This window comes from Plectropomus leopardus, chromosome 5 (assembly GCF_008729295.1).
Source record: "Plectropomus leopardus isolate mb chromosome 5, YSFRI_Pleo_2.0, whole genome shotgun sequence".
Classification (NCBI taxonomy): Eukaryota; Metazoa; Chordata; class Actinopteri; order Perciformes; family Serranidae; genus Plectropomus; species Plectropomus leopardus.
The window spans coordinates 18,982,981-19,005,773 of record NC_056467.1 but is presented as its reverse complement, the minus strand read 5'-3'; the positions used below and the strand labels follow the sequence as shown (position 1 = coordinate 19,005,773).

At 38.6% G+C, this 22,793-nt stretch overlaps 2 protein-coding genes across 2 annotated transcripts; one reads left to right on the top strand and one right to left on the bottom strand.

Moving 5' to 3' along the window:
* The first annotated feature begins 320 nt into the window (after positions 1–320).
* Positions 321–13,789, top strand: rab4b (RAB4B, member RAS oncogene family). The gene is made up of 8 exons (XM_042486887.1): positions 321–468; positions 4,633–4,713; positions 6,096–6,210; positions 6,519–6,581; positions 8,905–9,059; positions 9,220–9,315; positions 9,445–9,621; positions 10,467–13,789. Exons 1-7 carry the CDS (start codon positions 453–455, stop codon positions 9,558–9,560), a joined length of 642 nt encoding a protein of 213 aa, XP_042342821.1. The 5' UTR covers positions 321–452; the 3' UTR covers positions 9,561–9,621; positions 10,467–13,789.
* A 3,299-nt stretch (positions 13,790–17,088) lies between these two features.
* On the bottom strand, positions 17,089–22,565 carry ap2s1 (adaptor related protein complex 2 subunit sigma 1). The gene is made up of 5 exons (XM_042487154.1): positions 22,430–22,565; positions 21,759–21,908; positions 21,125–21,238; positions 18,530–18,589; positions 17,089–17,344 (listed from the first exon to the last, which is right to left on the bottom strand). The coding sequence occupies exons 1-5, from the start codon at positions 22,430–22,432 to the stop codon at positions 17,243–17,245; spliced, it is 429 nt and encodes a 142-aa protein (XP_042343088.1). The 5' UTR covers positions 22,433–22,565; the 3' UTR covers positions 17,089–17,242.
* Between the last annotated feature and the right edge of the window lie 228 nt (positions 22,566–22,793).

Genomic DNA, 22,793 nt, shown 5'->3' with positions numbered 1-22,793 from the left:
GGCAGACATTTTCGTGAAACCGAAGAACATACGTGCGAATATAGTGGGGAATTTATAAATTAGCCACTTTGAACTAATTTCTATTTGATTAACAAGGACATTAATTTGATTTCGGACACACAGACAGAATATGAGACGTGTACGGTCCACAACTCATCAAATTTCTTTTATTCCAAGAAAGCACAGATAATTTTGACCACTTTTGTCGGGTTGTTTGCGTTTGATCTTTAAAAATTCCCACGCGTCTTCTTGCACGAGAAGGTAACGCTAGACGATGAATGACGTAGCACGCAGCTGCGGTGTTGTGGTCGGAGCAAAGAAGCTAGGAAGGAGTCAACCTCTCATCATCATAGTACCGTGAAGAGGTGTGAACCCAGCGAGCACACAGCCGTCACAGTACCAAGAGAACATTAAAAAAACCCGGTTGAGTCCTTCATACAGCGAGGGTCAACATGTCTGAGACATACGGTATGTTTGTGCGAGGCGGCAGGCTGTAATTTCATGCTTGCTAGCCGTGACACACACTGATGAGACAGACTGGCTCTTAGCAACGTTGCTAGTTAGCTAGCTACATGTTAGCTTAGGCTGCCACCTCACCGTGTCTGTGGCTTTTGGTAGTGATGACAAACGTTTGCTGTTGACATGTCATTCAGAGAAACTGTTATACTGTGTGTGTTTCGTATGTGTTAACTGACGCCTCTGTCCTGCTTATGGGGATTTGCACGGCCCCTTAAACAGTCAGTGACAAACATATGGTGATGCATTTCCAGGTAAAAGTTGCACAAACTTCACGCACAGAGCTCCAGAAGCATGTCAGTACATGAAGAGTGTGTTTGCAGGAGCTCAGGTATCCCGAGAGCATCGAATTTAGGCAGATTGGGTGAACTTGCGAGCTAAAATAATGTTGCGTTTATCTTTTAGGTGCTGTGTAATTTTATTTATCAGGTAGCGCTTAGCTACAAGGCCTACATGAGGAAGTTAGATGGCTGCGATCCGCTTACCTGTAGAACAGCTGCAGTTAGGCTGTTCACATCCTGAATCCGAGTAATTTCACTTTAGATCATCTACAGTACTGTGCCAAAGTCTTACGCCACCTTAAACTTTGTTATTCTATCAAGGGTATAGTGCTCGTGCATACTTATTTCTGAGAAGTTATTTGTCTGTTTGTTTGTTAAACTAAAACGTAACTCTAACATACAGGAAATATGTATGCAGTATTCAAAACGCAAATATTTCAGAATAAAACAGCTTCAGCGGGCTAAAACTGCAAGTATTTGGAGTGATCTCCCTTTCCACCTAGCATGTCTTCAACTCTCTAGGGCAGACAATATTAGATTTACAGAACTAATCCTCAGGTTTCATTAAAGTTCATATTGATTGCTTTAGCAGTCAATTGTACGATTCCATGTGTCACACTAAATATTGACTACAGTCTAAAGAAGCCATGTTGTTCAGATGTATTGGGTGTTGTAATGTATTGTACATGGGCCCTGTATTTTTGTATCTTGTAATGGAGACTGAAAAATAAATATATATGAATTCTCATTACAATTTTGCTCAAACAGCAAATTCATGGTGGTCTAAGACTTTTGCACAGTACTGTACATTTCATGGTAATGCTGACAGAAGACAAGTTTGCCTGTCTTTAAGAATTGACATTATACAGAACACTACTACTACTGACAGAAAGCTACAACTGTGCTCCATATATAAATTCAACATGTCTCTGCCTTACAGTATAGCAGCACGAGAGGCCTGACACTGTAGACTCATTTATTTCGATATGGCACGCCATAATTCTCTCCCGCTGTTCTCTTTCTTACACACCCCCTCCATCTGTTTCTACTTGTACCCTGTCTCCTTCACTCCTTGTATGAAACTTTATCCCAGTGGGCAGTATTTAGGTAAAAGTGGCAGCGCTAATGGTAGTTGTAATAGCCTCTTATTGATTTCTGTCTCAGTCTCCTGTGCTGTCTGCGCTCCTGGAGGACCAGTAGTGGAACTGGCAAAAAGCAATATGAACGCTATAAGTACATGGCCAGGCTAGATGGGCCCCAAGGGAATTTGTTGTATGTTTTAATTCATTTGGTCCTTGATCTGTATGGCACTCTTTCATTAGTTTTTCTTGAGGAATGTGATTTTTATTAGGAAATAGTAAATATTATAATCTTGCACTTCTTAAATGCCTATGCAATACTGAATTAGACAGCTGCTACTTTTAAAAAGCAAAATATAGTAGACATTAGGCTTGCAGCGATACATCAGTTTTAAGGTATACCATGGTATGAAAATTGATGGTTTACAGACCATATACATATGCTCTTTTACAGTATTGAAAAATATATGCAACCGGACAGAGCATTGCACAACTCTCACTTATTATTGGTTGAACCAAAAAAAACAAACTTATGTTTTCACTCCATTAAGAGTCATTGTAACTAATAATGATAATGGCAATTGCGTAATACAGTATACCATGAAGCTGTGATATCAAGACAGTTATCGTATTTTGAAAATATCATATCTTTGCAACCCTACTGGACACTTTTGTGTCACTGGACAGTTTGTTTTTGTTGAAGAACAACTGAGCTTACTTGTTTCTATAGTCTATATTGCTCCTTTTAGGCAACATGTGAGTAGATAATGGAGCTGCAACTAATTATTAATAATTAGTTATAATCATTACTAATAATAATTACTAATTATAACGGAAATAATAATTTTCATAATTGCAATTTTTTTTTGATTGACTGATCTAAAAGTATTTTTTTTGATTAATGACTAAGTCTATAAAATGTCATAAAATATTGGAAAATGTCCATTCTCTTAATGAAAAAACAGAACAAAACCAGACACTCGTGTTGCTTGACATGGATTTTGGCCTTTGTCACATGTAAATTTTTGTATCATGTGTCCATTTGATCTTTTCAGTTTCCATAATTTCCTTCTGTCTTGTGCTCTACACAAAACATCAAAAGCATCGAGATGTGGTGCAAAAGAAACACATTGTAAAAGTACATTTAAATTCAATGCGAAAATAAAAAACTAGCTAACAATATTTCCAATGAGGCAAACATCTCATGTAACTTCAGGTGCAAATGCCCTGTGCACCTTGTCATTAGATCAGAGGACACATCAGACGTAAACCGTAGATCTGGGCCTGAGTGTGTTAAATGTTGTCACAGTGTAAGTGAATGCAGATAACAGTGTTAGTCTGTTCTCTCCGGGGTTATTTAATATTGATGTGTAAAGAATACAATAGCCTGAAAGGCTGCTGTTGAGAGGGCAGTGCTGCGTTCTTCTCTCCCAATTGCTCTGACATATTGACAGCTTGATTGTTGTATGCAGATCTCACATGGGAATATGTGATGTCTGGGAAGACACTAAAAAGCTGAGGCAAGCTTTTAAAACCGAGCTGTTAGCTTTTGATTTTGGCAGTTCTGCTGTCACGACCGTTGACAACGTGTGGTTGTAACGTTGACTGCTGTTGCAGAAGAAAACTGTAAGTGCTTGTAGGCTCTTTCGCATTGCTTAAGCAGTTCTGTTATGGTGAATTTGACCTCCAGCTCGTGTCGCTTGAGAAAGCACCCGCTTCAACAAACAAAGGTGCACCTTAAACTGAGCTGGCAGTGGTATGTGTTGGCCGATAAAGGTGACTCACAGAGCACTAGCATAACAAGTTTAAATGTCACACAGGAACTAAAGATCAACCTCATCTGCTCCACTTTTTTTCTCTAACCTAATGTTTCTGTTGAAATTGGGCAGAGCTGAATACTCGCAGAGTGTTCACCTAGCTGGTAATATAAACAGTTGTCGCTAATCATTTGCCAGGCCAGCACTTCTTGCCTCCACAGCCGGTGCTTAAGCTTAAACAGACATTGCGTCCTGTCTTCAAATTCCAACTGAAGCAGGCTGTCAGGAGGAAACATGTAGTTTGTAATCATTGTTACGTCACTGACCTTCCTGTCATTGTTTTTCTACCTTTCTGTGCATCACTCACAAACATAGACACAGTTATGCTCACACATATACGCACTCTTTCAATTTCACTACATTGTTTCATAACAAGTTGGAACTGAGGTGCATCCTACATATGTAAGTGCCCGTGGTACTATCTTTGTTTATAGCACACAAAGGCTGTCTGTACTGTCAGTGAATGGCCTGGCATGTCAGCGACCTGAGTCATTTGGGCTCGGGATCATATGTGTGGGTTGGGTTGTACTCCAGAGCAAAAGCCCACTCTCCACAACAACATCTGTACAGCCAGCTGGCGCCATTCAGTCCCTGCGCAAGTCAGTTAACCCTAAGCCATGTTCAATAACTCTAAAGCTTTTGCTTTGCTCATGTGGTATTAATTTCTGGTGCTTTTTCAAGTCTTCAAACACAGTAATTTTCACCTCAGACAAACAGGAATATCCAATCTGAATCATAAGTAGCAGGTTGTACTGATTACATGTGAGGCGTTGTGATTAGGAGGCTAATTTGGGGTTGTTGGATGCTGTGTGACTAGAAGATCAGTGGGATTAAGAGGAAATCTAAGGATTGTCTCCGAGGATGGAAGTGCAAAGAGCAGCAGGTCCTCCCCTGACTCCGTCGTTGCATTGAGCTCTACTTTCTCTCCTCTGCTTGCAGACTTCCTGTTTAAGTTCCTGGTGATTGGCAGCGCTGGGACAGGGAAATCCTGCCTCCTCCACCAGTTCATTGAGAACAAGTGTAAGTTTTGCCTCATTAAGGCTTATTAGTCACATCAGGTTAGCATAAGAGTGAAAACATAATTGGGCTGTTACGCAGACACACAGAAATTGACATGCTCACAATTAGCGTTGATTTAATGAGTTGTTTAATGCCTCACACACAGAGATAATAAAGCCTCTCACTCTGCTGTGAGGTTACACACTCCTGAATTTTTTAAAAGAAGTCCTTCTGAGGAAGTTATTCATTGACCTCCGTGATCAGTCAAACCAAAACGACAGGATTAATTGTGTCTGTTTAGATTCCTAACATTCACACAAGATTTTTTTTCATTGATCGTATTTGCATCTTGTTTTCTCTGCCAAATGCACTTAAGTTGAATTCAAACTCAGATCTTCTCTTTTGATCAGGTTTGTCGATGTACTCATGCACTTTTGTTGTTTTGATGGGTGTTTTTTTTTTTAATTTGTCTATGTTTTAATTTATAAGAGTTTTTTTTTTTACCCTGAAAAAAAATCTCTAGCTATAATTTTTTAATGTTGAAATTGCAATAAAGTGCTGCAGGGATGACATCAATTTGTAGGCCAACCTGGAAGTTAATGCCACTGTAGTTCCCTCAATGAAAACATGATTATTGCAGGAAATAAGTTCTGTGGCAAATAAACATTTATGACACTTACATGCTTTGTTCTGCTAGATAATTTCCACAAATTGACTCCAATTGTATAAATCTTTAAATGTAAATGTAACACCTTAGCCAACAATGGCTTCAAAAAGTTAGTTAAATGTACACCTCTCTAACAGTGTCAACGAAACTGAACATCATAAGCTTCACAAAGTCAGGATTTATTGCACGATGTTCAATTGCATTTCTCCACTGTCTGTAATAAACCTGTAACATCAGTGTATTCATCATAACAAAACATGTTTACTATCCTCTGAACTTTAGAACTGTGGAGATGTTGATACATAAGCTAGAAAGTCACCAAACCAATAAGTATAATTCATGTCTCATAATTAAAACTTGTTTCACTCACACATATGCTTGTAGAAATTTGATTAAAGACACGTTGAGTCCCTGTGCTGCTATGGGAGAGAGAGAGAGAGAGGAGGGCGGGGGCAGGTTGGCACTGTTAATCTAATCTAGACTCCCTTTAGTCTTTAATGTGGATGTGAGCTGTTTGAAGATTACAGTTGAACACACCAGCATATTATAGATTAGAGGTAAGAGCAGAGCTGAAAGTGTCGTCTCCACTTCTGTTTAAACAACACATCATTTTGCTGGGGAAATGACACATAATGGCATTGCTAGAGCTTTGAACTGTGCTTTTAGCTATTCTGCTGTGGTCTTATCTCACCTTCCCTCCTTTTCACTTAATTTTCTCTTTTTGTTCCTGCTGCAGTTAAACAGGACTCCAACCACACCATTGGCGTGGAGTTTGGTTCCAGAGTGGTCAATGTTGGTGGAAAGACAGTCAAACTGCAGATCTGGGACACCGCTGGGCAGGAACGATTCCGGTAAACGCCTGCAATATTTACTGCTAAGGGTTTGGCAAACTTTGTAGAAATACTAGGTGAACACGAATTACTAAGTGAGTACACGTGCAGTTTTTGGCAGCGTTCAGCTCCAAAAGGAATGTGGAGATGCCACAGTCTCATACCTCTCAGTCTGAGCAGCTTCTTTTGAATAAATAAGTATCTGACTGATGATAATAGATAAAAGCAAGGGACAGTTTCTTACCCACATTCCCCTGCCATATCGCACTAGCTGACGTTGTTGTCCTCAATACATTATTTTAACCAAGATCTCTGCGTTCTCTCAACAGTTCTGTTACACGCAGCTACTACAGAGGAGCAGCTGGAGCACTCCTCGTTTATGATATTACCAGGTAAAACGACCACTGTTCTTACTGTCCTTCTGCCTTTCCCTGTATTGATTGTGCTGCTCATTTTTGTCATTTACAAATTATGTTCTTCATATTGTGAGATATAGACCCCAGCATAGTGCTTACATTTTCCTGCCAGTGCAGTAAATGTCTCCAAGACTTGATCAATTTTCCTTATTAAACAAGGAAATAATCATTAAAAAAAACTCTGTGGTTAGACATTCACAGCAGTTTTATTTTCAGGTGTTAGATTGGATCTGGATAGACTTGAAATTGAAATTTACTGACCCATGAAGCTTAACTGTGAATAGTGTTTCATTTTATTTATATTAGCATCTACACATATTGTTGTTTTCAGTCCGTGAGTTGTAACAAAACCCCCAAAAAAACATACCTCCTCCAGAAACTGTGCAATTTGATGTACTGTAACCCATACAGTGAAAATTGAATACCAGAACCAACTCACAGACCCATGTTTTTTAAGCTTTGTGTAGCGACAGAGGAGTTGTGAAATCTAGATGGAGCGAGTGCAGTAATGCAGAGAGACAGGAATGTAATACAGTTTGTGTTCGTAAGAAGGTATGGGCCTTTGTGCAGAGAGAGATGGAGTGCAGAGTGGCAGGAGCTCTAATATAGAGGCATCCTCTGGCAGGCAGCAGCAGTCGGGATAGCTCAAGTCCATCACAGCACGTGTCACCTGAGGAAAAAAGACAGAGAGAGTGGGGGGATGGAAAAGACGAGTGAAGTGAGAGGGAGAGAAGTGAATGGAGGATTGAGACATTCATCACTTTTCACTGGTGAAAAGGTTAGCAGGAAGATGGACAGGAAAGCAGTTGAAAGCGAGAGAGAGCGTGTGCATCAGATTGCAGCTGCATGTGAATGAGGAGTGACGTCATTCTTTGGCTGTTTGGGAAAGCAGCTGTTAAACATCACTCTGCTGACCCACACCCTTCTGCTAACCTCACTGGCCTCACGTTTCCATGGACACCAGGGTCCTGTCTCCATGGTGACAAGTGGCTTCAACCCAAAGAAGTTTTCATGAAAGTTGTTTTTGTTGAAGATTATTTTTTATGCATTTTGTGCCTTTATGTGTTAGTAGAGAGAGAGAGAGCAGAGCAAGGGAATGACACACAGAAAACTGCCATCCAGCCGGGAATCTTTTCTGTGTCATTATTAATCCTTGCAAACCTAGAACATCAGTTTGTGTCTTCAGGTGCCTTTCACGGTGCATTTAAACATTTGAAACCTGAGCAAATAGTTTGCTTTCTTTTGAGAACATGGCTAAAAGGCCAACTTACGACCAACACAAAGGTGACTAGAAAGTGACTTGGAAATTAGTTTTAAAAGAGAGAGAGGGTGAAATAGTTAATATTAAAAAATGGAAACATTTCTATAGTGCAGGGTCACTGCAGGGTCAACCCGCTCTAAATAGTTTATAATTATGTTACAAAGTTAAGTCTTTTTTCGTCCGTACCATACACACATTAAATTACCTCTCTGTCACCCACCAACCAACCATGAACCTTTTTAGGGGGTTGAGAAGAAAGACAAAATAATATCCACCCAGAGATTTAAAGGTCCAGTGTGTACAATTTAGAGGTATCTATTGGCAGAAATGAAATATAATATTCATAGCTGTGTTTTTAACTGTATAAATCACCTGAAAATAATCATTGTGTTTTCGTCTTCTTAGAATGTGTCATTTACATAGAGCTACATACCGAGCAGGTCCTCTTCCACGGAGTCTGTCGTGTTGTTTCTACGGTAGCCCTGAATGGACAAACCAAACACTGCTAGATAGGGACATTTGTGTTTTCTTTCGGCCTCTGTAGTTGTCTTTCACGCTCGGCAGGCAGTAGATGTTTCAATTGGTTGCAGTCTGCACCCTCAGCTGCTAGATGCCACTAAATCCTACACACTGGATCTTAAACATCTTATTGATTTCGGTAAGTTACACATTTTTTAACACCCTCAAGCCCTAGAAGATCCTTCATTTTATATTTGCACAAAGTAACCCTTTGAAGACAGAGTCCTCGTGATATAACTGAGGTAGGTGTTAATATAAAGGAAGAATCTATTTCAGCAGGAAAAGTAAAATAAGTAGGTTCATATTTGAGAATTTAAATGATAATTTAAAAGATTAATTTGAAATCGAAAACTGTTTATTACTGTACACACAAAGTTAAGATTACTTTAAGGCCCACCTACACAAAGTATGTATTTCATTTGGACCCTTGAGCTTAACATGTTACACTCTGATCCATAAGACCAAACAATAAACTAATTATGTCACACAATAATCCATTTTTCCTGTCTTGTCTTACAGTCGGGAGACATACAACGCTCTAACCAACTGGTTGACAGATGCTCGGACTCTGGCAAGCCCCAACATTGTTATTATCCTGTGCGGCAACAAGAAAGACCTGGATGCAGACAGAGAGGTGACCTTCCTGGAAGCGTCACGTTTTGCTCAAGAAAATGGTAATTGGTCATAAATCTATATTGTCTCACGTTTAAAGTGTCGATCTCCCTGCTTTCTTTAAATAATTTGTACCACCACATCCTGTCATTTGTTTCTCCTGTCTTTTCTACTCTTTCTGTTTTCTCCACATTGAATGTGTGCTCTTTTTTTTTTACGTAGAGCTGATGTTCCTGGAGACAAGCGCTCTGACAGGGGAGAATGTCGAGGAGGGTTTCCTCAAGTGCGCTCGCACCATCCTCAACAAGATAGATTCAGGTACCCCGCTCATTTATCACCACTTCAGAGCTCTGCTCGACTGCATGAGCCCTGTGGATCTGCATCTAGTCTAACTGTTTACCAGTTTATCTGCATTGCTGACATTTCTCGTTATGGTTCATTTCAAAGGTGAGTTGGACCCGGAGAGGATGGGTTCAGGTATCCAGTATGGAGATGCTTCGTTAAGGCAGCTGCGACAGCCAAGAGGCACCACCACACAGAATAAGCAGCAGTGTAATTGCTAGGGGTCGGAGCCCCATCCTCACTTCAGCCCACAGGCCCGCACAGACAGGACGCCCCCTACAGGTCAGTGGTGTGTCATCAACTCAAGCTGGTGCGACTTTTAAATAAGTTCACACAGCAGGCAAATCAGATTTGTTTCTCTAATCAGATCTTGAAGACTGACTATCCACAATGTTATTTGCATTTAATTAAATCCAAGTTCAGCAGTGATTGGAATTGCATTTCAAACCACCTCCAAATGTGGTTTGAATCAGAATTGCAACAAGAGCATTTCATGTGTTTCTTGGGTTTTTTTTTTCGCTGTTCAGACTTCCTAAAACCAATCTAGATATAATCTGGAGATGCCAAAAAAAAAGATTTGGGCTGAAAGTCTGAACATGGCCTAGGACAAGGGTCCCACAGTCATGCAAATCCTGGAAAAGTCATGGAATTTTGTTGTGTGTAGTGAAGTTGTTTTAGAAATCTTCCTTGGATAACTTTCCATGTAACATTACAGCAAATGTATTTTCTGTAGCCGTGGATGTAACATAGCTCTAATATTTGTCGGAGGTGACTTTTCATCTTCCATCACATTCATCGCTTCACGCTCTCCCCGCAGTCCGTCTCTCCCTCCATGTGTGCCAGCTTGCTGAAATTATGTCTGAATAGAGTTTGAATCTGATGTGTTTGAATATCACCAAGTAAGTCGGGAAAGAAAAAAAAGTATTACGACATAATGAAAACATTACTATGTCAGCTTAAGCTCATATTGGGTCCTTGAGATTTTTGAGATTTTGTCTATGAAAATGTGTGGGTACCCTGCTACGAGACTTAAACTGTAATCTCTCTCTCTTTTGTTTCTTGCCTCAGTATAGAATAGATAACGGCAAAGACAGTCATCATCCTCTTGTCTCCTCTCTCTTCTCCAGCTCCAGGTGTTTTTCGGTGTGTGGGACCGTCCTCTCTGCAGTCTCACACACCTTGGATCACCTGGATGAGTGGTCACTGCAACCCCTGACCCCTGACCTCTGGTAAGACTCTCTACTCCTAACCTGAGGGGGTGAGCTTTGTCCTTGTGTGTGGGCAGGGAAACCCCTCAGTGTGAACACGCTGGGATCATGAAGAAGAGTCTAATTCTTAAAAAAAAGATTTCTCAGTGACTTACCAGACAAGGCTGAGTCACGGGTTGTGCGTATGGGTTGCCCTGCTGTTGTTTAATTTCTTTGCTTCTCATTCTGGTTTTAGTAACACCTACATGCTTTTTTGTTTGCACATCACTGTTTGTAAATTATTATTGGTAAACAATTTTATTCATATTCATTGTGCGACCTATTTGGTTATGATTCATGTTAAGTTTGGTCAGCGCTTTTGAGTTTCAATATTCGCAACTGCACTTGTTAAAAATTACTTTTTTATTATCCATTAATTGAGTCGACTGTATTTTTTCGTAAAATCAGCCTGTCATTGATGGTGACTACGTGATAAAAACGTATCCTCTTAAAAGTAAAATGAAGTCAACATGCACAGATTTTGTTTTAGAAATTTTGTAGATATTTTGAAATTCAGATACAATGTAAATTTGTAAAGGTTTCTGCAGCTGTTGTCCAATATTTTTTCCTGATCCAAATGGAAATAGATGATCAGTGAGTTTAAAGATATACTATGCAGGATTTTCCCAGAAAAAAACGTAAAGAGTCATACAGAAGTAATCCCTCTGAATCATCACAAATGACCCACTTTCAGTGTGTGGCAGTGTAATTTTTCTGCGGACTCTGAAGGCCCTCTGCCTTTGTTTTCTTATTTTTATCTCAATTTCAGTGTGTGCACATTGATGGATGTGTACCCATTTTAAAGTAATTGACAATCCTGCATAGTATCCCTTTAATTGTAGTTAAGATTTTTAAAGTCATACAGGTCCAAATGTAGAGCCCAGTTCTTTTACCCGCTCTTACCCTTTTTCCACCAACATTGAACTGGTTCCTTTCTGGTTCCCACACCTAATTTTAACTGTTAAGAGCATTTCGACCAAAAACAAATTGGTTCAGAAGCTGAAAAGTTGGTTTGAAGCGGGAACCAAAAAATTGCAGGTTTTCCGTGATTTGAAGTGCAAACCGTGATGACAGAATGGAAAGAGCGGATGGAGCAGGCAATAATGGAGAAGTAAAGTGAGAAATTGTCGGGAAATAAGTGAGAAATGGTCTTTTTAATAGTCGGTTCATGCTTGTTTTGGGGGTCAAAACAAACATCTGTAATAACAGGACAATAGTTTGTAGGGAATCAGTGTAATCTGTGATTTTGCTTCTATTGTTAAGTTCTGTTGTGCATTGTGCAAGACCCTCTCTTGATGACACGTCCTTGATTTTAATGGTTCCACACAAAACTGATGGTTCGCTAGACAGCACCAAGGTTCCAGGAATCCTAAACGGAACCAGTTCAAGATCAAGAGACAATGTAATGGAAAAGGGGTATCTGAGATGTGTGTGACATTGAGTCATTTGACTTTTTGATTTGCATAAAAATGCACTATTATGGCATAAGTGTTGCCCTTCGTGATATACTTGATATTGTGGATCTACAGTATATTATTCTTCATCATATCTCTAAACTGTCAAAGGGAACAGTCCAACCACTCCATTCTAACATAAATGAGCCTGTGGGTTAAGTTAAAAGCACAAAAAAAAGAGTCTTTGCTCTTTATTTTACTCCAAAGTTCCCAACATCTGTAGATTCACATCATCAGATTTAGCCCATAGTTAAGTCCCAGTGTCTCCGGTCCTGTCACAGTGTAAAGTTTAAGAAAGGGTCATCAATCTTTTCAAAACTAACATTGCCTTTGACTCCTCCTGCTGGGCTTTTACTCCATTTTTTTTTTTGACCTCCCTTTAATTCACGCCGCACAATCTGCGTTAGGGACGTCACAGGAAACCACAGTTGGTTTTGCCTCAGTGCCATGTGTGGGGGAACTTTCAGCTGCCCACTCAGTTCCCTCACAGAGGCTTGGCACTGTTTCAGCATGCAAGGCTGTAAAGGCACCTTGATTAAATTCAGGAAGCTGTTTTTAACCTCCAAGGTAGTTTTCACTTCTCTTTGTTGAAGCTGCTCCGCTACTAAATGTCACCGAGTTTGCCGAGCCGACCCAGATGTTTTCTCCTCAGAGCAGACCCTGTGTTGCCCCAGAGAGAAACAGGGAATTTCCACTTGAACACGGTTTCCTCTTTCCATGCAGCACTGACGGCATGGTTTGTAGTGCTGCCGGAGGAGAATGAGGTTGCGACTTAATAACTTAAAAACATCCCGCCCTGCTGTTGAGTCAACGGCACTGCTTCTGTCTGAACCACTGAGAGCAGGTCATACTGACCCAGCCAAGAGGAGATCAAAACTAACTGTCTGCAAAACTGTTTTCTGATGTCTCAAGTGTTCGCATACATCCTCCCAGACATACCGTATGCGTTTTAAGCTCAAGTGAGCCAGCACACTGAAGGGAAAGAGTGCAAACATGAGATAGTATAGTATATCAAGAGAGACAAATGGTCAAAAAAAATGTAGTTTTCATAAAATATTGGCATTGTGTGATAGTTTTTCTCCTTCTGCAAGTGCACTTTTACTTTTGGATTTTCATGTTTTGTTTATATGCTGCAACTATAGAATTGTACATTTTATTTTACTTGAACAGTATGCTGTAATAAAGATTTTAATAGTATATGTTTATCATTTCTTACTAAATAAAAACTGAGATTGTTAATCTGATCTCTGCCGTAATGAGGCAAGGCTGCTGTAGCGGTGACACCTCCTGCTGTCTGAGGTTTAGTTAGTCTGTTGCCCGCTGCTGACGTGGAGGTGGCGATGAAAGGATGTTCACTTCCTGAGCTGTAGGAGGCCGTCAGAAGCTCTGATCTCTCGTGTTCGCAAGTTGGCATTTATACTCAGTTATGGAGTCACATAAATGGTCGAGTGCTGTTAAATCAGCGTGCATTTATCTGTATGTATTTATTGTACAGTTCATATTAAGCACTCATCAAAATACCCATACGATAAACTTCCTTTCCTGTGTGGATTCAATCATGTGATGAACGCAATCCAACTCAGTTGTTGCTTTGTAACTAATGTTATATAATCAACCCAAAATACTACTGTACATCTCAAGTAACCGCTGCTGTAAATAAGATTTGTCTATTGTCCATTGAGGGTGAGTGTTGCTCATTGATTGTAATGAATATGCAATTCCCAGTAAACTGCTTGTTTTTTCAGTTAACCCCTGTCACCAGTCTCCTGGATGTTAATGTTAATATCTGTGTCTTGTAGGTTCATGTCAAAGAACTCACTTTAACATGAACCCAAGGGAGGTACAGTACATCAGGTCCTGAATGTGAGTAAATGTCGCTATTTTTTACTCTCCTGTGAGCTGTAACTTATTACACATCAGGTTTATACGCATCTGACTTAACAGCCCCTGAAATTTAACAATAGGCTCCATGTACGTGATTCATTTTCATCATGTTTCATTCTTCAGTTGAGTCATTTCTCTCAAAGGCAGTCAGGGTGAGGTTAGGATATCAGAGGACTCACAAGATGAGGAGTAAATGCCCTCCGTGTCCAATTGTCTGGATTTATGTTCTCGGGTCGATGGAGTAACGGCTAGAGTGGTTTAATGTAGCTGAAGTGGATATATTGACTGATTTATTGATCCTACATAGGCTGTCAAGATGACCTCATAACCAAATTGCATAATTTATTGTGGCAGGTCTGGAGTTTTACCACTAGATGGTGCTAAAATATTGGAAAGAAAAATCTCAAGTTCCTTTATTTAAAGACTATTGCATTTGCAAGTAGTCTAATGCAGTGTTTCCCAAACCTCTCAAGTACCACCTGTCCTGCATGTTTTAGATTTCTCTCTGCTCCAACACAGCTGAAATAAACGATCAGCCTGTCAGCAGCTTCAGGAGCTCATGAAGAGCTGATCATTTGAATCAGCTGTGTTGCAGCAGAGATCCAACACATGCAGCACAAGTGGGACTCGAGGAAACGCTGCTCTAAGGTACATGAGTTTTCTTTAGGTCTCTTTGGCTACAAAAAATATATTTGCCCTGTTTTTTCTAAATTAGCAAGATCATTATCTCACAATTTTGAGAGAAGTTTTCATGGATAAAAAATGTTTGGTTGCCAGAATTAAGAAGATTATTGCATCAATAATCGAGATTAATATCTCACAATTCAGAAAAAGTGTTCCCCTTTTAAAAGGTAAATAAAAAAAAAAAAGAAAAGATAAATCTGCTATTTTTTCTGATTTAAAATCTCCCAAATTATTGTTCTTTTTTTAAATTCACAAGATAATCTCAAAATTATGGGACTTCAATGGAAAAAAATATGCTCATTTTTTTAGGTAATGAGATAATCAAAATTGTTTTTTTTAATGAGATTATTATCTTAAATATTAGAGAGGTTTTCATTGGGATAAAAAAATTGCATGTTTTTCTGTTTTAATGAGACAATCCCTTTAATTCACATTTTTGTGAATAAACAAAATCAAAATATTTGTATCTTTTATTTTTTTAAAAAGGGGAAATTATGAGATGTTTAATGGAAAAAATCTATTGTTTTCTGATTGACAATATATCCTTTTTTTAATATCAAAAATATTGTTACAAAATTATAGGATAAGTTTCATGGGAAAAACTGCTCAATTTTCTTAATCAACGAGATTATCTCAATAATGAGGAAAGCTTTAGCAAAAGAAAACCTTGTTTTATTGAACTGACAAGATTATCTGTTATGAGAGAAGTTTTCATTGGTAAAAAAAAAAAAAAAAAAAAAAACATAATGTTTTTCTAAATTAACAAGAAAATTTCCTAAATTTGTGTTTTTCAGAATTAAAGAGATTTTTTTTCTGAATTAACAAAGACTGATCTCAGGATTATAAGAGGTTTTCGTGGAAAAATAGCTCATTTCTGAGTGAAGATGATTATCTTATTAGTTCAGAAAAGTGACTTGATGTTTTTTTCTCAAGCTGTACTTGTCAAGCTAACATCCGTTGAGGGAGATACATATTAAAAGAATTTATATAATATTTACTGTATATTTTGAGACATAATCAGACAAACTCTTGATGGGAAACTGTCAATGTATTTTTTTACATTATAAATTACATTAAGGGCATTATATTAAATGCCCTTTTCATAGAGATTAATCATCAATGACAATCGGAAACAGTGTATATTCATTTATCACTTCATCTGTTTATTTATTATTTACATATAATGGGACGTATTGATTTGGGTAGTTGAACGGGAGACGGTAATACATACAAACACACATCTTCCATTAACAAGCACACAGGTGGACAAGAAGGGAAGCAGTACATATTTTACAAATGCCAATCATTTAAAAAAAATACAAAAGTTCAACAACAGTAACATTTGAAACCAACTTTGACACCTTTGTGACTGAATATGGTTCAAATTAGAGTATGACAAATCATTTCATAAACACTGAAGTCCAGCAAAATGAAATTAATAAAAGATTTTTTCTGCCAAAGTTCATGAGGCTTGAAGGAGGAATTTAAAAGCCAATTTATTTCACACCATGCCAAAGGAATTTATTGATCTTACACAATTCTCCTCGGAGCATAGAGCAAGCAAGACCCACTCTTTCTGGAATGCACGTGTTAATTTCACAATATTCAACATATGCAAGATACACTGTATGTACACACACACCATACTAAGCAAACTTCACAGTACTGCTTTATGTAAAATATACTTTCTACTTCCAGGTCTTTTTTTTTCCGTCTGAGTGTGTTTGAGTTTTAAGTGTTTAACTAACAAGCACCATTTAATGTAATGAGCTGCATCAAATCATCTAGCTCATTTGAAACGCTATGAAACAAATGCAGAGCGCAGCCGTGTGAGCTAACATAACCTACAGTTATTCACTGTTCATCATTCCTCGCCATGAGGATGTCTGACACCGCACAGGTTACCATAACACACCGTCAGAGCAGCACTCATCCCAAGTACTCTCCATTCAATTATGAACTTTCTGTGGCGAGGTCAATTGCTCTAAAGGGCTTTCTAGTTGTAGTTTGCTTGTACTGTGATCCAGATACAAAATGAGCTGACAAGTCTAACAGCACATCACCGGCACGGTGTTTCTTTACATGGGTTTATAGGAACGGCTGCGAGGCTGTCGGAGGCAGTCGCTCTTAAAACGTGGTGCTTGTTAGTTACAGTAGTGCTATTAAATGAAAGTTGAGGTTAATGAAGGGAAGAGAGGACAGGGGGAGGAGAGAGCAGTGTTACACCGCAGGATCTACATCAGTGTCTCCACGCTGCACAGAGATAAATGCAAAGACTAACTGGTTACTACATGAAATAACTAATCTCTGCAGCCGCTGGCTTTGGAAAGAGTTGATTGTAACTTAGGCGATATGTTAACTTGATGAAATGTTAACATGTTGAAATGTACAGCCTACTAATACCGAGAGACTTCATTAGAAGTTCAGAAAATACAGAATACTGCGACATATAGACAGCTGAGTCAGGTTAACTAAACTTACATATGAAAAAAAATGTTATGTATTTCACCCCCTCCTGAAGTTCTGTAAGAAGTGAAGCGGCAGGAACATTTCTAGAGTGACAGGAACAAAGAGTAGGTTGGTTTAGGTACCAGGGCAGCAGATTAGTGGGCAGGTAGGAAGAGTGGTTGTTTTCTACTCAAGCGACTGGAGCATGAGGAGCTGCTTCAGGACCTTGGTCTGACTGGTCTCTCTGATCTCTCCTGCCAAGAACATCTCGTCCACCACCGTGTACACCTAAAAGTGTCGACACAGGCAGTGCATTAGAGGGGTGGCCTTGGCCCAACTTTGTAATGACAGAAAATGAAAGCATTAGGGTGACTCTGGACTAAAATAGAGTACATACTAGGGATGCACGATATTGGATTTTTGTTATGCCGATGTTTTCCAACTCATTTTGGCCGATTGCCAATGCTGATAGCGATGTATGCATGTGTTTTTCCACCCAATTGCAGAGAACATCAAGTATCTCGTCGCAAAATTAACACATTTGCCTTCTCTTATCGTGATGGCCCACTAGTGGCAGAGGCAGGCATAAAATACAATGCTTTTCACACTTTTTCAACAAAACTTAAAAATTCATCCCACTTTAACAGGTTTGAATAATGGGCAGATTTGAGCTATTTTGACTAATGTTGTGTAATTTAAGTGTCGTCTTAGTTGCCTGTAATGTCGGCAGAAAAGTTCATTTCGGGCCAATGCAGAGATTTCACTTTAGAGCCGTTATCTGTCAATACTGATGACGTGCCAATATTATTGTGCATCCCTGGCGCATACACATTTTTGTACCTGAAACCAAAGGGACATTATCTTCTTCCCTACACATGAAACATTTGGGTTTCCTGGAAAATTGTTCCATTCACTGACAAGTCATCACGCAGGCTGTGGTCATGTCTTAACTCTCCCTCTGTGTCATCGAAATGTAAAAATAACCTCTGGGTGACTAAATAAACCACTAACATAAGCATGAGCATTGCCCCTGGAGCAGCAGTAAATCAGTGGATGAAGGAGAGGGAGGCTATGTTGAAATTTGTTCGTTACATTTTCTAAGAGCGCTGATTTCTCTTTATTTTTCAGCTGCTGGGTGTAACACAGCGAACGTGGGTGACGCATCCTTAAAGTTAAGCGTGAAGGCGGATGTTCAGACACCTGAGGTAATTAGTAAGAATACTAGCAGCACTTGAGAGGGAGTTCAGAGGTGCTTGTTGCTAAGCATTTCTTTATATATTGTATGTATGTATATATATATATATATATATATATATATATATTATATATATAATCCATTCTACACTGAAGTGATTTGGATGAATCTCACTACATGACTTTTTCTGTTTCTGCTCATTCTGTCAAAACAAGGTGTTAATTTAATTATAGCTTTAATTATAGCTGAATATTACAGCGCAAAAAAGCTCTCCTTACCTTGTAGAAGTTGAACACAAGGTCCAATTCGCACACATTGTGGAAATACTCATTCAGCACCTTACAGGAAAGAGAGCAACAGTAAGAAAAATCTTTAATTGAATCAGATAACAGACAGGAGATAACCAAACAGTCCACTGTGAGAAGACAGTGAAGCTGTGTGCTATTGGTATATCTTAATGTGATGCATCAGTGCAGAAATAAAGTGACACTGAAGCAGCAGAACCCACTTTTATAAGCTTATTTTCACTACAAGGACATCCATCTTAAATATGCCAAATTAAAGTTAATGTGATTCTTGTCTCAACACTGCTGACCCCTTGTTAAGAATTTGTGTAAGTGAATGTAGAAAGTATGGAGTATGGAAGCAGCGACTGTAGAAATCGTAATCTAAAAAAAAACAAAAAACAAAAAACATGCACTATATTTATTTTAAATTGGTTATTTCTTCTCGAGCATGTGGCCATGTGCAATAACAAGCTCAGAAAGTATAACTGGCATGCATTCTCATGTAGTCAAACATTACATCAAATGACCTTCACTCCTGAGGGCTCTGGACAGAGAACGGTCTACTGTTTGTCTTAGCCGAAAACAAACAGTAGATTGTACCTTTAACTCACAATTTCAGCTGATTTGCAAAACTGAACATTAATAAAGGAGGAAAAAGCTGTTGAACAGCAATTAAGCAAAATAAGTGATAGAACATGCTGGACTTGAGCTGCCTAATGCCTCCACTTAATCACCAAGATTTATAATAAACGTAGCTACTTCGGCTGATTAAGTCATTGATTAAATCAAATAATACATTTAATTAGCTGACTAAGGAGTTATATTTCAAATGAGATATCCATCATTTTATTGTGACACAATCCCATATAGGCTGCTGGCATTAAGATCTTAGAAAACAGCATATTTTTGTAACACTGTACATTCAGCTACAGCCTGACAAAGATAATTATTCCAAAATATAGATTTTACATTTCTTTTTTTTTTCAAGCATTTATGTCTTGATGTAGTTGTCTGGGTGATGTACACATTTTATGCAGCAAAGAGCTTGAAAATCTTGTCATATTATCAGAGCGGAAGGGGAAAACTGTTGTGTTAGAGTGAAATTTATATCTTGGATTTACAGTGTTTGAGAAGCTCCGCTTGCTGCAGACACAAATACAGCATGATGATATCACGTCCCACACTCAGTATACAGTATACTATGTTGGCAGGTAATGATACACTCCAGCTACATGAAGGACAAATTATGACACACGCTATGATCAATGCGGCGGATGGGTCTAACGTTGTAGGGCACACAGCTTCTGAACAGAGCACTGGAAGTCTCATTTTTCATCAAAACAACAGTCATAGATCTTTGGTGTCGATGTTCCTACAAATACACATGGCACATATTTAGTCTCAGTTCTCAAAGGAAACCCCTAAAAATGTCCTTGATAAAAAATTAGAGGTCTTTACATCTTTAATTTAGAAATATTTAATTAATTATAAATAAATACGCTTGTCAAAGTAGTTCAACTTAATCACTTTACTACACTTAATTTACACTCCTTTAAGTATGTATGTTTGGGGAAAAAAATGAACTGAAAGATTTAAGCTTTCAAAATTAATTATATTTACTCATCTCATCTCAACAGACTTGCAATCTTTTTGCAATAATGCAGTATCTACTACTTGTAAAATAGAGGAAAAATAGCCATAATCAAATTTAATGATTTGTGGATCTGCTGTCTAGCAACGTCTGAAAAACTCAGAAAATACTGATGTGTAGTTTGTAGTTGTATTTAGTTTGTTCTTTTTGCTGCAGTAGCACTTTATGAGCCAACGTGAGCACTGACAGCAGGAGACTGTGCTGAAGGAGGTAGAACAGTACTGGCACAGCACAGGCATTATGAGAAAACTGCAAACTCTTTTCATCCGATTAAAATGCTTGCTCATTATAAAAGTATTAGTGCCCAAGTCTGAAATTGCTGTTTCATTGCCATAGCCATCTGCAATCTCAGTGTTTGTGCAATGTCTGTGCAATCAGTTGCTATCAGACTCAGTTTGTAATTAGTGATCAATTTGTTATTTTTATTGCCGAAGGCTAATTTCCAGCGCCACTTGACTGAGCGTTATCTAACGGTGATCAAAGTCAATAATAACACACCCTGAACATGGTGTAAATTAATTTGACATTATTAATTTGTACTGAAATAGACTGTCACACTCATCAATTCAAGTGTGACTTATTTGTTGTTGTTGCAACAATCTGATAATCCATATTCAGTTGAGGACAAAACTATACGTGATATTTATCATAGCGATGTAGAGATACTATTGCGAAATAATGCAATCAGTGTGGAAAACCCTTTACATGGGTCTGTAAGGCGCAAAACAATCAATGTCTTCCACTAAATGTTGTTTGACTACGGTCCATACTTTACACAAGAATGTAGGTTTAAGAAGCAGCAAGACAGTAAAGAACAAATTTATTTTTAAAGGGAATCATTAACAGACATTCCTGAAAACAATCAGACCATGAAAAGTAAATCATCATAGTTCAGTAACTAAGTCCATATATCATGTGTTGTGTGCGTCAGTTACCTCTACAAAGTTGTGGATTCCCTCGAGGTATGCCAAGTTGTTATCAGTCACGTCCACACAAATACAGAAGTATAGACCAGCATAACGCCGATAAATGATCTTGAAGTTCCTGAACTGTGAGAACGATAAATAAAAGGCTTCTTAACAACTTCGTCTCTAATATTATGACAACAACAGCAGCTTAACTTAGACTTAAGCTTTCCATGTTTACAGTAAAACAGCCAGTATTTCTCTAGATTTCTAATAACTTTGCAACAGAATACATAACAAAACTGAACAACAAAGCAGGGTTTTCTTTTAATGGTGTATTTCTCCAAAACACCACCATATTAGTTGTAAGGGTTCTTTGTCAAACTTGCTTCAGAAATAAGGAAAACTGTCTTATGATTACAGTAACTAGTGGAAAATGCTTACAATGTGGGAAACACATGAATCACCCAATTACTTTTCTGTGAAGTAGCCATGGCAAGATTTTTAACTGCAGGGTGGTTTCAGTCATTATACTGCAGGCCTTGATAGCGTTTATAAAAAAAAAAATATGTATATGGTTGAACTCATCAAAGTACCATACTGGGGCGTAGCACAGAACCACACAACCATACATGCATGCATATGATACTGACTAATCCCATACCTCAACAAAGTTGGTGTGCTTGGCATCCCTGACAGTTACCACAGCATGCACTTCCTCAATCAACTTCTGTTTCTCATCATCATCAAACTGCATGTACCACTTGGCCAGTCGTGTCTTCCCTGCTCGGTTCTGGATGAGGATAAAGCGGATCTATACGATAAAATTAGAAAAAATACAGAGAGACAGAATGAGAATACAACAGAATTAGTAAACTGAAGTACGTATATGTTATATCTAATGTGAAAGACAGAACTCGACTAAAAGTTATAATGTGGTCATGGCTATAACAAACTATTGCACAGCATTTCTCTAAAGTGATCGTTATTTAACAATAGCTATACAAATACTGGACGCGTTAGCTCGGGCTAACTTGAAAGCTAGCCGTAGCTAAACCACACCCATTTATTTTGATAACATGATGTGCAAGATGGTCAAAATCATTGCCAGGCGATCTGTCTGAGCTAAGTGGCGGCCAGTATTTGTGATTAAAGATCGTGACTTCAGATCTGTGGCCTTTGCATGCTGAGGCAAGTTAGCTAACTAGCTAACAGACGTTTGCTACTGACTGAATGAGGAGGTTATCTAGCTAGCTCTCAAAAGCTAGCAAGCTTGAGCATTGCGCTACTTTTATCAGAAGACAATAGAACAGAGCTCCTCTGTGACATATTTACCATTGTCGTCTCCTAAATATGGACCTGGGAGGCTCCAGAATAGCACGTTTTTAAACAATTATGCGACGATTTTACATAAATACATCAGTAATTTCCTCGACCGCTCGTCCGCTATATTCCCCGAGATAACAGGAAGTTCAAAACGCGTTGCGTGGTGGGGAATGTAGTTTTTAGCGACACATTTTGAGTCAACGGAAGGTTATATGGCACCACAAGAACCAGCGTCCCTTGCGGTGTCTCTTCTTGAGACGGACTTTGGGTCACATGAAAAGAAAAAGGACCCTACTGTTATTTTCTGTAGCAGATATGTTGAGGTGTAGATTACTCTGAACACGAATTACAATAAACTGTGATTATAGGTAAG

Bases quoted from the DNA above. Each gene is read 5' to 3' on its own strand.
- rab4b (XM_042486887.1), top strand. The intron at 6,211-6,518 runs GTAAACGCCTGC...TTCTCTCAACAG, and splicing joins GCTGGGCAGGAACGATTCCG to TTCTGTTACACGCAGCTACT. The intron at 9,316-9,444 runs GTACCCCGCTCA...TTCATTTCAAAG, and splicing joins CCTCAACAAGATAGATTCAG to GTGAGTTGGACCCGGAGAGG.
- ap2s1 (XM_042487154.1), bottom strand. The intron at 18,590-21,124 runs GTAACTGACGCA...CTTTCCTGTAAG, and splicing joins GAATCCACAACTTTGTAGAG to GTGCTGAATGAGTATTTCCA. The intron at 17,345-18,529 runs GTAAGGAGAGCT...CGACACTTTTAG, and splicing joins TTGTGTTCAACTTCTACAAG to GTGTACACGGTGGTGGACGA.